Source organism: Akebia trifoliata, chromosome 4, assembly GCF_017979445.1.
Source record: "Akebia trifoliata isolate Shusen 1 chromosome 4, ASM1797944v1, whole genome shotgun sequence".
NCBI classification, from domain to species: Eukaryota; Viridiplantae; Streptophyta; class Magnoliopsida; order Ranunculales; family Lardizabalaceae; genus Akebia; species Akebia trifoliata.
This window is the reverse complement of record NC_141378.1, coordinates 619616-633635: the sequence shown is the minus strand read 5'-3', so window position 1 is coordinate 633635 and position 14020 is coordinate 619616. Positions and strand designations below refer to the sequence as shown.

General features: G+C 35.9%; 2 protein-coding genes across 2 annotated transcripts; one reads left to right on the top strand and one right to left on the bottom strand.

The window, feature by feature from the left end:
• The first annotated feature begins 1138 nt into the window (after positions 1–1138).
• On the top strand, positions 1139–4808 carry LOC147402707 (phospho-2-dehydro-3-deoxyheptonate aldolase 1, chloroplastic-like). The gene is made up of 5 exons (XM_086438038.1): positions 1139–1754; positions 1869–2146; positions 2535–2811; positions 3017–3262; positions 4382–4808. Exons 1-5 carry the CDS (start codon positions 1200–1202, stop codon positions 4646–4648), a joined length of 1623 nt encoding a protein of 540 aa, XP_086294164.1. The 5' UTR covers positions 1139–1199; the 3' UTR covers positions 4649–4808.
• Positions 4809–9258: 4450 nt separating this feature from the next.
• On the bottom strand, positions 9259–13708 carry LOC147402706 (small ribosomal subunit protein eS6-like). Its single transcript, XM_086438037.1, has 6 exons — positions 13551–13708; positions 13373–13437; positions 10496–10553; positions 10292–10400; positions 9858–10130; positions 9259–9722 (listed from the first exon to the last, which is right to left on the bottom strand). Exons 1-6 carry the CDS (start codon positions 13554–13556, stop codon positions 9484–9486), a joined length of 750 nt encoding a protein of 249 aa, XP_086294163.1. The 5' UTR covers positions 13557–13708; the 3' UTR covers positions 9259–9483.
• Positions 13709–14020: the final 312 nt, after the last annotated feature.

The window sequence follows — 14020 nt, the reverse complement described above, 5'->3', positions numbered from 1 at the left end:
TTAATTTGTTCAAGGGAGGGCATTGTAAATAATAAAAGATTGAGGGAGATATTTATAAAAATGTGAAAGTATTTAAGTTAAAACTGAGATTAGACGTCTAACGGTTAAGATCAAACGCGATCTAACGGTTAAGATCATTAAGACTCATTTTATCTCCCTCAAATTGCTTGTTGAACGCATCCCATATATATCATCTTCGAGACCATAAATAATAAATTTTGGGAGAAAGAAAATCAATGATATTTATGACGACTGTTTTGGTCATTTTATATTGATCTTGTCAAGATTGAAATCAAGTGTTATGTTCTCAGGTTGAAATTTACCTAAAAATTTTCCTTTGGGGGGTTTGAAGTGTCTTAATATAACAAATTTTCTTTTCTTTTTATTTAAAATCGTGACATATTGAGTCAACCATAAAAATCACCGAGTCTCACATGCAAGAACGATTCAAACCAATTCAGGACGATTTTCCCCACCACGTGAGAGGTTAGCTACTTGATAGCTATGCCTCACCTATAATTTAAGATGATGGCTCCAACATGTTAATGATTTGAGAAAACCTTTCCTTACTAAGATAGTGAGGGAAAAGGTCTTATTAAGCCTCATCCACTGTCAAAAAACCTCGAGATGCGCAAATCAAGAACATATTCTACGAATCTCGAGGTTTTTTTTTAAATTTTTATTCCTCACTATCTTAATAAGGCTAATCGGTCTCTTATGATTTTATTATGTTCATTCAGCCTGTCAGATCACTCCAAATCACAATCAAGATTGTCCATCCTTAATGAATAAAATTTTGCTGTCCAAATTTTGTTTTTCTGTTCAACCAATCAGAACAAACCATGTGGCAGCATCTTATATAGAGATAGATACCTTTTAATTTTCCACCACGTTAATCACGGATTTTAGGTTTTAACAGCTAATCACCTAAACATGAAAACGGCAAATGATTCCTATTTATCGGCTCCTAGCCGCCGCCGCCACTATGGCTCCTAGTAAGCGGCGATTAGTAGGTAAAACTAAAAGAACAGAAAACTCAAGACTTTTCGCCCTTCAAGTAAGAATTGATAGTTTAAATTATCAAATTGCCCTCAACAACCGCCTTTCTTCCTAAACCCTATAAAGTTCTTTACATCTCAGTTTTTAATTCTTCAGGGCCTCTCCTTCTCTCCAAACAAACAAAGAAGAAAGAAGAAACAATGGCTCTCACAAGCAACTCTGCCATCTCCACCAAATTTCTTCACCAAACCCAATCTCTCCTCCCATCTTCCAAACCCAACCAGACCCAATCTCTCCCTATTATTCCCACTAGATCTAACAAACCCATTTCAGCCGTACACGCGGCCGAGCCTGCTAAGAATCCAGTTGTCACCAATGATAAGTCCACCAAATCAACCATACTCACAACCCCAAACGCAGGAACAACAACCACCACCAAGAGTCCTGCAAAATGGAGTGTGGACAGTTGGAAATCTAAGAAGGCTTTACAGCTTCCAGAGTACCCAAACCAGGAAGAACTAGAATCTGTGCTCCGTACAATTGAGACCTTCCCACCAATTGTATTTGCAGGGGAAGCAAGAAGCCTTGAAGAGAAAATCGGTGATGCAGCCATGGGTAAGGCTTTTCTTCTCCAAGGTGGAGATTGTGCAGAGAGTTTCAAGGAATTTAATGCCAATAACATCCGTGACACTTTTCGGATTCTTCTTCAAATGGGTGTTGTTCTTATGTTCGGTGGTCAAATGCCCGTTGTTAAGGTCTGACCTTTATTTACTATTTTTTCCCCAGTTTTAGATCTCTGTTTTTTCTTATATAATATGAGGTGAATATGAGGATGAAATTTGGGAAATTGAAGAATGATTTTTGTGTAGGTGGGGAGAATGGCGGGTCAATTTGCGAAGCCCAGATCGGATTCTTTCGAAGAGAAGAATGGGGTGAAGCTGCCGAGTTACAGAGGGGACAATGTGAATGGTGATGCTTTTGATGAGAAATCGAGGACTCCCGATCCACAGAGGATGATAAGGGCCTACTGTCAATCCGCTGCGACTCTGAACCTTCTCAGGGCCTTTGCGACCGGAGGGTACGCGGCCATGCAGAGGGTTACTCAATGGAATCTCGATTTCACAGAGCACAGCGAACAGGGAGACAGGTATATTTATTTAATTTTACTCTCCCCAATTGTATTGTTTTTAAGTTTTTATTGCATATGTGAGAATCATGGATGGAGTCAAAAAAAAAAAAAAATTATTTTTTATTTAGTTTTAATTTGGTGATTCTTTTTGAAATTTTCTCATGAAAATAAAGAGAAAGATGAATGATTTCAGCCAGAAAGGTCGCATTACTTTGGTCATTCTCATATGGTTTTGATTTTTATTTTTTTTAACCTCATGTGAGAATAATGGATGGTCAGTCCAATAAAAAAAAAGTTTTTTATTTTATTTTAAATCTTGATGGATCTTGAAAACATGTGCTGCTGGGTTGAGAGTTTGGAACCATTATTGGTGGTAATGTTGTTTGTTATTGTTGACCTTTAATAGGTACCGGGAACTTGCTCACCGGGTTGATGAGGCCTTAGGTTTTATGTCTGCGGCTGGACTCACTGTCGACCACCCAATCATGACCACAACCGAGTTCTGGACCTCCCATGAGTGCTTGTTATTGCCTTATGAGCAGTCCCTTACTAGGGAGGATTCTACTTCAGGACTTCACTATGATTGCTCTGCTCACATGATTTGGGCTGGGGAGCGTACTCGCCAGCTGGATGGTGCCCACGTCGAGTTCCTAAGAGGAGTTGCCAATCCCCTTGGTATCAAGGTATCTATAATTGGATCCAATTGAACTCAGTGCTCTTTTTGTTCAATTGAGTGATCTCATCAACTTTTAAGTTCATAATCCCTTTTGTTGAATTATTTGGCGTTAGTAATTTCGACATGTTAGTGATGTCAAGGATTCGCCAATGTTGTCTTATAATGGATTTTTTGATTCAATGGCTGAAGTTCAATTGGTGTTTATGATGCAGGTGAGCGATAAGATGGATCCTACTGAGCTAGTTAAGCTCATTGAGATCCTGAATCCTCAAAACAAGCCAGGGAGGATAACTGTGATCACACGGATGGGAGCTGAGAACATGAGAGTGAAGCTTCCCCATCTTATCAGGGCAGTTCGCAGATCAGGGCTTATAGTCACCTGGGTCAGTGATCCCATGCATGGAAACACCATCAAGGCTCCCTGTGGTCTCAAAACTCGCCCATTCGACTCAATCAGGGTATAATCTCTCTCACCATATTTGTCAATTTCCTCTCATCCAACATGAATTAAGTTGCCTAGGGTACGGGTTTGTGGGCATTGGAACTATCTTGCAAAACCATACTGGACTATACCCCTTGTTTTCATCTCTAAATGTTAGAGAATGAGATGCATCATACAAAAATACATGAGATGCATTGTATCATTGTCACTACATCTCATCATAAATGGAAGGCTATGATGGAGAATCATACATTTATCATCTATGAATTAGTATCATTTATATTTGGAATATTGGTGATTAGGATATTTAAATAATAAGGTTGATTTAGGTTAATTAGGAATTTAGGATCTTTGTATTTGCCTCCTTTCCATATATTGGTATGATGTGACCGCTATAAAACCCTATAAAGTGAATGTAAAATCATCCAAGAATTCCCAATAAATTTCTTCTACAATAAACCATAATTAACTTTCATGATCCTCCAATTTGGGGAGCTATAACCTAAAATTCAATTTGTCGGGATATTTTGGGAATGAAAGACACAAAGCAATCATTCATTGAATAGGATTGGTTTTGGGTCATTTGATTAGAATAATTTTTCGGGCTAAATGCATTGTCCATAAGGGGTGGTCCATAGATTGTAAGGTGGCGATTTGTGTCAAAGTTTAGCAAACACGAAAATTCAGTTTTATTGCCTAGTTAAGTATTCAAAGAAAGTAGAAATAGTAAGCAATAGGGTTCTTGTACTCAATTGTGCTCTGTCTTGTAGATTTCTACTTCATCATCTCTTATGGATGATTTAAGATTGGCGATGACTATCAATCTTATATGCTTTTTTATACCGTAGGTCAGCTATTTTAAGTGTAACATATATCCTTACCCTTACCCTTACCCTTACCTACCAAAAAAGGGTAGATTAGTGATGGGGACATGTGAGGTTTTCTAGGTGAGACCAAGTCAATGAAATTCCTTAAACGTGAGAGTTCTTAGTTGGTTGGGTGGGTTGATTGGCCTGTTTATTTATTTCAAAGTTTGGTGGGAACCTAATATCTAAATTATAAGCTACCTTTGTCAATTTTCTTCATATTATACAATTAACAATTAAAGTTTTATAATATCTAATTTTGTTGGTAGGCGGAGGTACGAGCATTCTTTGATGTGCACGAGCAGGAAGGGAGCCATCCCGGAGGTGTTCATCTAGAGATGACGGGGCAGAACGTTACAGAATGCATTGGAGGGTCACGAACTGTGACCTTTGACGATTTGAGCTCACGCTACCACACCCACTGTGACCCAAGGCTAAATGCATCCCAGTCTCTAGAACTTGCCTTCATTATTGCAGAGCGACTTAGAAAGAGGAGAATTGGATCGCAACATTCTCTTACGTCCTTGGGGCTGTAGGAGCCTTTGCTTCTTTGCTTCTTTTTATGAATTAATGTCATTATAAGTATATTTAATGTTGTGATTTTGAGGCTTAAAACTATGTAATTTTATACTGGAACAAGTGATGGTTTGCAACTTTGGTGTGAGGGAAAGAAATAAAGGAAAGAGTTTCTTATAATTACTGTATTTATAAATTTTCTGATTAAGAACTAAGGCCATGGCCTACCAAAATGAATGATGAATTAGTTGGCCACGTGCATAGAACGTGCCTGATCTACCTAACATCTCCACAAAGATCAAACAGTTGGACAAGGACTCGTGGAAGATAAAACATTGTTTTCAAACACGATTGCCACTTTTGTTCATATTGTATTCATGAGTCATTTCTAGCAATGATGATAGAGACACAAGACCCTCAATCCAAACAAACAAAAAAAAAAAAATTAGGTTATCTTTGGGGTAATCCCCGAGGTTTAGTGAAAATTAGAGAAACCACCCAAGATCTTTAAACTGATGACATGCCGGATTTATTTCCCCTTTGATCAAAGATATGTTGCTAGAGCAATTTCATTGCATTCTCTATCCCCTCTCAACTGTTATTTTGAATATTAAATTCAAAATATGCGTCTTTAACGCACTATCCATCCCACTCTTCATTTTTGAAGAGTGGGATTTTCAATATCTATTTTGTATAGTAAATTTAGAATCTCCTTCCCACTCCCACCTTCCAAACAGTTATTTTGGATTTTATGGACCTCCAATGCATTATACATCTCCATCTCTATTTTATGTTGAATTAAAAAATATTCAAATATTTATAAATAACATGATTGGATTACATAATCTTAAATATCCAAAATGGCTATACATAAATTCCTGGCTATCTATTAGTAGTAGTCATTTTGGATAATTCCACTTGGACTTACTTTTACAAAAATTCTATGCTTAGTTTATGAACCAAGGGCACGACGCCTCAACAAAGACCAAAAGATGACTGTAATGTCTTCATCAGTTACTTGACAAAGACCCTTTGATTTCTTTTTCACCAAAAGTTCATTTTAATCAACCTCAAGATCAAATCTCAAGAATAAAATAGGATTTTTCTTGGGCTGAAGGTAATAGATTTTTTAAAAGAATAATTAAGATTTGTTTTTGGCCAAAGGATGAAGAGATTAGAAAAACTATGTCGTAGAAGTTGAAGAGACAAAATTATATTTTAACAAGCACTTTTATAATACTCGGCACGATTAAATGCATTTTATATTTTTTATATAAAATAATTTTTTTTATTGGTTTAATTGTTTGTTATTCATTTAAGTTCTATTAAATCCATCTTATATTATAATAAGACAAATTTAAAATATAAATATATAATATTGAATAAATATTTACATAGATTTAAACAGCTTGACTCATTTGACCTAATTTTAAAACCATGATTCACATGTATTCTTGAAACACTTTCGGATGTAAATCCTTTAATTATAGTGTCTGGTCTGTTTAGCCCTGTAATTACCTCGAAATATCTTAAACGAAAGCCTTAGCTCCAACCAATAAACACTCGATTAATCTCTGAATTTAATCTTGACTGAGAGACATTAAGCTTCACATGTAGAAGGAATCATGGTGAGTGCAACTCACCTAACCCTCACAACAGACTTTATTTAATAAGAAACACAACTTTTAAGTTGAAAATGTCCAAAATTCATTGAATTAGATCTGAGATTGACTTCTAAGTTGTACCAACCATGTATAACATCCCTTATTATTGCTCTCATTCATTAATCTCACTTTCTGATTTTGATTTTAATAATAAAATAAAATCAACAATATTTGGTCTCTAATTTAAAGAAGTCATGGCAGACTGACCACCTACCCTTCTCCACTAAGAAATTTTTAAGGGAAAATTACTTACATGACCATCGTTGAAGGGTTTCTTTCTAAATAGTCCCTAAGCATTAAGCAAGTTAACTTGACAGGACATTTAGTAGACTTTTTTGATGAATTTAGGTTCACATTGGACACTCGTTGTCTTTTATGTCTACTTATAAGCTCCTGGGCCTCTCCGTTCATTGTCAATTGATTTTGAGTTGGACCCCCAAATTTATCAATTTTCTTTCTTAATGGTCCCTCATTCTATTTAGTTCATAATTTTTACTATTGAACTCGATGTTTTTTTATTTAGTGTTGAGTTCACCATTTTTAAAAATAAAATGTGGTGAACTCAATACTGGTAAAACCTAATCATTTTCAATTATCGAGTTTTTCTAATTAAATACATAGAAAAATCGACTAAAAACTTAAGATAAAGACTTGTTTAAATGATTTCATCCCAAAAGAACTATTATTGATTGATTTTCAACCAAAAACTAAGGAAAAAAATGAAAATATCTTTAATTATTTACATACATATTTAAAATGTTTGAAAATGACTTGTTCTTTTTTAAATCTTTTCTAATGAAAATGAGTCTCTTAAGTTCGATTGAGATGTCAAAAATTTAATTTTTGAATGAAAACGACGAGTTCAAATGATTAGGGTATTTAATCGTGAGAAATGTGGGAGATGAGGTCTAGGGACCAGTTAGAAAGAAAAAGTTTACTAGATGTTCTGCCAAGCAATCACTGAAAACTTAGGAGATTATTTAGAAAGAAGCCCTTCCACTAGGGGCCTTTAACTAATTTTCCCAATTTTTAACTTAAGTGAGGATAAACAAGGATAGTGCTAACCAGCACTAATAATGGTGGTGTCCCTACAGTGGACCCTACAAATAATTTTCAGATTTTAGATGATTGGTTTAACCTAAAAATTGTTAGTGATGCAATGTGAGTCCAACTTTGATCGCAGGATAATGATCCCTCCTTCCAACAGAATATGCTGCCTAGTTGTCGGTCAATAATGAAATATTAAGAATGTCAATAGATCAAATAAAGGATCCTCAAAATATACTTTCAAAGCCTAGTGTTTCATCTTGCCTCCTCATGGATACCGAGTTGATTCGGTCGGGTCAACTTGTCTCAGATCAATAAAACTATTTATTAATAAATATTTATAATTAACTTTATTATTATTATTATTATTATAGGGTGAGTCAATGTCATACAGTGTCCAAGCAGGCTGTGGGCCTTGGCAACTAATTTGCCCAGCACTGCTAAGTACATCTGCACCTGTAGGCTCATATAAAGCTTCTCCCTAAGTGCACCAACCATATGATCTGTAAAAATTGACTCTTGGATGATGGATATGCTTTCAAAGCTGTTTCATATTGAAACAAGCAGATGTACCCAATTGTCAGATTTTTTCCCCCCACCTCCCCCCTTAGAACTTCTATTGCCATACCCAATTTTACTTGCAACACACACCAATCCTTCAAATAAAATGATCTACTCACGATCCTATCCATTGTTCAATTAGACTTCAAGTCAAACTCTCAAGACCATGAGGGCGCCACTCATTTTGAAAAGAAGAAAGGAACGAGCCACTTAGATTGTGCAAGACCCCCCACATTCTTCACGGTACAATGACAACTAAAAAAGCTTTCTCAATTTTCTTTTCCTTTTCTGCCTTTGCCAAGCTTTCTTGTTTCTTTTCTTCAACGACCCTCTCTGTCTCTTTAAAGACCTACTTGCCACGCCACCCTATATACTATGCCAACCTTTCCATCTATTTCTTGAAGCAAATTGAATCCTTAATAAACAAACCTGAAAAGAAATATTCTTGGATTTTTTTTAACTTTCAATCCCTTGTATATTATCATCAAGTTTGTTGACTTCATAAAAATAAAATAAAAGGATTCATTCATAGCAACTAGCGGTAACACATTGAAAAACATAACAAAATTGAAGTATTTAATCTTTTAGATGAGTCGATTCTTCAAACATAAGTCTCCTAAGAAAACCTAGAAGACTAAAATAGATGGTGTCCCTGGTATTCTTCTTATCAGGAGTGAAATACGTAGTTTCATTTCTTGGTGTATAATAACTAAAATTGGTGACAATAAACATTAAATTCTTTTTATGGTCATGCACCCAGTAGCACGGGTTACTGCTCCATCATCCCAACCAGGTAGTATCATAACACTCCTCCATACGGGTGAATTCACCCACCATATGTTTTGAGAAAAAGCAAAAAAAAAAAAAAAAAAAATCAAAATCAAAATCTTATGACATGTCAATACACTTCCATGAACACAAATGTGAAAACAAATGACATTAAGCCCATAATGGAAAAGAGCTCATCACAGACCCATAGATCATTTGAATCGGGATACACAGAATCATAAATCTTTTTCTTGTATATTCTGAGGTTCTGTGATGAGGGTGTTTGTCAGAGAAGAGGGTTGAATGGAAAATATTAAAATCCATCTCTGCTACCATATTTAAGATCATTTCATCCTGTTTGATCTCAGGATGATTAGTCATTGGGGTCAAAAATATTTAGGAGTCCAGCACATTTCATAGACCCAATCACTTTCTTCAGATTACTGCCCGAGCCCCATGAATTGTATCTCAACCAGAGTTGAGTTGAAGAACACGAACTCAGTTTTGAGCACGGTTTTCAATTTAGTAGACACCTCAGCATACAGTAATGAACACTAAACATTACAATTAACAGAACAGATCCACATCCAGAACATAAAACTTTTAACTTTTAACTAACCTTGAAAGGCATAAATGTAAATCCTACTGCACAGGATGGATGGATGCAATCCAGCCAAGTACCCAATATTAAAAGGCTCAACAAGTAACAGCAGCCAAAATTACCTCAAACGTATAATGTAAGATGAATCCTCTACTACAAAAATCTCGACATAACAATCGCCTCGACTATAATTCCAATTTTCAGGTGCACCAACCTAAGCAACAATGGATGGCTTAGAAGCAACAGAGAGTCTGGATCTCTTCTTTGCTAAGCTCTCACTGCGGCGTTCCCTCTGCTCCTTCAACCTGCTGGCAAGGAGCTTTTGATACTCAGCTGCCTCAGACTTGGCCTTCGCAATCCTCTTCTTCTTCTCTGCAATCCTTGCTCGCTTCCTTTGCAGAGTCAACGGAGTCACCAGTCTCTGTATCTTGGGAGCTTTGCTGCACTTCTTACCTGAAACCATACATCCTCAACGATTAGTGACCAGAATTTACAACATAAAACATTAAACCTACCTGGCATTTAAGGGCAATTCAACTAAATTTGATGAACTAAGTAATGTTTTATGATATGAAGTAGGCAACTCACCAGATTTTGTTGTGAGGGGTCGGCGGTATGTGTTGACATACTTCCGGACATCATCCTCCTTGGAGAGGTTGAAGAGTTTCCGGATCTTAGAAGCTCTCTTTGGACCTCTCATCCTTGGCTTCTCCGTATCAGTCAATCCAGGAAGATCATTCTCACCCTTCTTAACAATAACCAAGTTCAGAACTGAGAGGTCTGGGCTGACAATGCAACCACGAACAGACTTCCTCCTCCTCTCCCCGTTTCGCCTTCCATATCCACGGAAGCAAGGGGTGCCTACCCAACAAACCACAGAAAACCAAAATCAGTACCCTCTGGCACACCTCACATTAAAAGTTTCACAATTTCTAAATATCCAGAATGACCAAGCCATCTGAAGGGACTGACATTGGTGATAATATGTTTTACTAAAACAAATAGATCCACTTCCCACATACCCCTATGCAATAAGAGACGGACACGGCCAGGAGTCAAGACTCCTTGCTTCATCGGGAAACCTTGCTTGTCACATCCCCCCATGATTTTGAAAACATATCCTTTGAACTCCTGTAAAATAGACAAAAAAAATAATAATAATATTATAATTAAAGAGAGTTTCTTCCTGAGATGTTGCAAATGCTTAAATGGTGACTAAAACACACCTCGCCCAAAGCATCTCCGCTGACCTCCTGTGAGATCCTCTTGTCAAAAAATGCTCGACTGTGCAATTAGAAGATAAGTAAGGAATACTGATGTGAAGGAAAATTATACATGATATGCATGAAAGGGATACCTCAATGCACTCATTATTTTGGTGTTAAATGACAATGCAAGGGTACATGATTTGAAAATCATTCCAACAGTTCAAGTGACATAGATTATCCAGGCAACTTAAACAATTTATATAGCTCAAGCCTCCAGAATGTGTAAAAATATCGTTCGCCACTACACATACAACAGATTAGAACCAATTCTTCTAATAGGTTTATATACCTATTAGAACCACTAACACACACCTAAACCAACAGCAATTTAATAACCAGTTTCATGACTGTTTATCCTTGTTGGAGGTGGACAAGGACTTTCCTGATGTGAGATGCCAAGCCAGGTGTACGTGGTGCCAACAGAAGTGTAAGATGATTCGAAATCCTTATAAATTATGTCAATTGCCATTCCATTGTGATGCAGAGGAAAAAGGAAAAGACTTGGGGGGAAGGATGGGAAAAGAGATCTGAAAGAACATTAGGAAGCAAGATGATCTGATTCTTGTTCTGGGATCTCATATTCATAGAGATATTGGGGTAAAATGCTAGGTCACATTGCAATTTCTTTATGCACATTCCTCATTACTTTCACCTTGTTTATCTTCCCACAAGCTACATAGGTACTCTCACTCTCTCCATTCACCTCTGTAGAGCCTTTTCCTCTTATCTCAGAAGTATGCTTGAAACATTTTTTTTTGTCAATTATGCCCCGTCTAGTCCCCAAGGGAATCCATCGCCTAGCACTTTTAACAACCTTGCTCCATAACACGTAAGAAAATTCTTCTCCACTACACCTACAACGAATCTTCTTGGAAAACATTTATCCTCTCATTCTATGGAAAATTCAGTATCAACCAACAAGGGGTTGGTGAGATGAGTAGGAACACGCCTCAAGAAGTGGAGGTCCTGAATTCGATTCCCCCTTAAGGCCACCCCCTAGGGTTGTCATGTGTACCCCCATGAAATTAGTCAGGTGCTCTTAAGAGGTCTAGATACCCAATGTATCAACAAAAAAAAAAAAAATTCATCATCAACCACAAATCCATAATGCCTTAACCCAAATATTTAGAGTTAGCAACTATGAATCATGTTCCACCCTTTAGGGTACGTTTGATTGCAAGGAAAGTTAGGTGGAAAAACGATTTGCCGTGACAAAAGGGTATTTTCACATGTTTGATGCAGCAAATAAAAAAAATTGTGGGAAAATCAATTTGTCCATGTGGAGGATTATCCACGATCATAGGCAAATCCAATTGCTTTCTCATTTTTTTATTAGATTTCCCTTTTTTAGGCTTTAGAATAGGATATTATATGAGGCAAATCCAATTGCTTTCTCATTTTTTTATATTAGATTTCCTATTTTTTAGGCTTTAGAATAGGGTATTACAAGAGCCTAGCGAGTAGTTTAGTGTGCAGCAACTACTGATTGAAGAGTTATAGTAGTTGTAAACTATTAGGTGCCCATTGAACTTGTTTTAAATAAGTACTACATTGTTTGAACTTTGAAGGAGTGGTATAATGTAAATACCTTTCATGAGAAAAAATTTGCTTACTAACTCAGTAAAGTTTTTTTTTTTTTAAGTACAACTTAGTAAAGATTTAAGCCTTACTAAGGGTTGTTTTCCTCACGTGGATAACCACAATGGCAATCCAACACCACAGTCTTCTAGATTTCATAGAAAAACTCATAAAAAAAAAATCCTTTGTGCTTGATATAAGGTTTGATAATGGACGGCTACATAACTCCCAAATTTAAACGTAAAATAAAACGGTGATAAGCAACTTTTTTTGGGAATTTTTCTTTTCAAAGTTTGTAGAAGTTTGTCCTTTAAAATGCTAAGCATCTGATCATGGTTTAGAATGCCAAAAATTAAGTCCAAGGAACCTTAAATATTGCACTTATAGATACTCTCAATGCTTGTCTATTAGAAGGAACTTTTTATCCTATTTTATAAAAGAGATTATTTCAAATTTTTCACAAAAATGATTTTAACATGATATTTTATATAGTTAGCACAAAAGACAAATTAAAATAATGGCTTTTTTTTTTTTAAATGCAACTCGAACAATAAAAATCATTTTCCGTAAAATTTTCCATGATGTGCTCAAGCAGTAGAAAATGATTTTCCTGGCAATATTTTCTCTGAAATCAAACACACCCAAAGTTTTATCAAAAACAGATCACTCTATGGAGAACTGAAGCGCTTAAAAGGAGCCATTCTTTTTGTCCTTCTTTTGTTATTTCTTTCTACCAAATACCTATTTCATAGATGTAGACATCCAGTCGCTTAAATAGTTAATCTAACAAGCACTGCTATTGTATTTATTGCTAGGAAATTATTCTTTTTTCCTCCTAATATACCTAATTTTTTTTATTGCTAGGAAATTGTTCTTATATTCTTCTAATAACCTCTTTAATGAATAAGGGATTCCAACATGAGCCTCATTGTATTCCTACTTTTTATTCAAAAAAAATTTAAAATAAATCACTAAGCGTTCAGGGGCTTTTATTTATTTATTTATTATTAGAAACAGCAATGAAGAGGAAAGACAAAACCCTAGAATTCCAATTCTCGGTTGTCTGTGTTATGCTCCAAAACCAGAAAAAATAAATAATTCACCATTATCGCTTCACAGTAACCTGATCAACAAATCTAATTTGTCTACATTTTTAACTGATACTCAATAAAATTCCAATGTACAATAAAGAGAATCAAAAGAAAATTATTGTATAAAAGTCTAGAGATGGATCTACTTCGAAGTTAACAAACTTACAGTTTCTGATCATCATCAATTTCAAGCTTTTTCTGGCAACCCGTAGTTGGGTTCGCAATGTTAAACTGCAAAAAGCCGATAAAGAAGAATTAGAGTCAGGCTTACTAGGGTTTCTTTGAAGAAATGAGAAGATTCAATCATGGATTCGGCAATTTCAAATTGAATTTTCTGACTAAACCTTCATCTTGGAACGAGTCTCGTCTTCGCCGTCCCTAACGAAGGAAACTGAGAAGAAGATAAGAGAAACGATTCTCTGTTTAGGGTTCTCGTCTGATTAGGGTTTCTGGGTGGTGTACATATAGGTTATTTATATCTACAAGAGGGAAACTTGTGTGTTACTATAGAAGACTGCTCATCCGTCTTCGTAATTACAACCCCACAACATGACGCTAATTAGTTTTTAAAATTACAGAAACATCCCCTTTTTATTGTATATATATTATATAGAGTCATGCTAGCCGCCCCATGCCCCCCATCAGATGCACTCTCCCGTGTCCACTACTTAAATGAAATCATGGTAACAAAGTTTGGATTCGTTAATTATTCGGTGAGTCTTCAATTTGAAAAAATTAGGGAAAATTTCAGATATTATACAAAATATTTTATTTCACCAAAGCTTATCATATGCAATCTTTTTCTAAATCCTAA

Bases quoted from the DNA above. Each gene is read 5' to 3' on its own strand.
- LOC147402707 (XM_086438038.1), top strand. From the start codon at position 1,200: ATGGCTCTCACAAGCAACTCTGCCATCTCCACCAAATTTCTTCACCAA. The intron at 1,755-1,868 runs GTCTGACCTTTA...ATTTTTGTGTAG, and splicing joins GTCAAATGCCCGTTGTTAAG to GTGGGGAGAATGGCGGGTCA. The intron at 2,147-2,534 runs GTATATTTATTT...GACCTTTAATAG, and splicing joins CACAGCGAACAGGGAGACAG to GTACCGGGAACTTGCTCACC.
- LOC147402706 (XM_086438037.1), bottom strand. The intron at 10,554-13,372 runs GTAAGTTTGTTA...CTAATTGCACAG, and splicing joins ATTGATGATGATCAGAAACT to TCGAGCATTTTTTGACAAGA. The intron at 10,401-10,495 runs GTGTGTTTTAGT...TCTATTTTACAG, and splicing joins GCGGAGATGCTTTGGGCGAG to GAGTTCAAAGGATATGTTTT.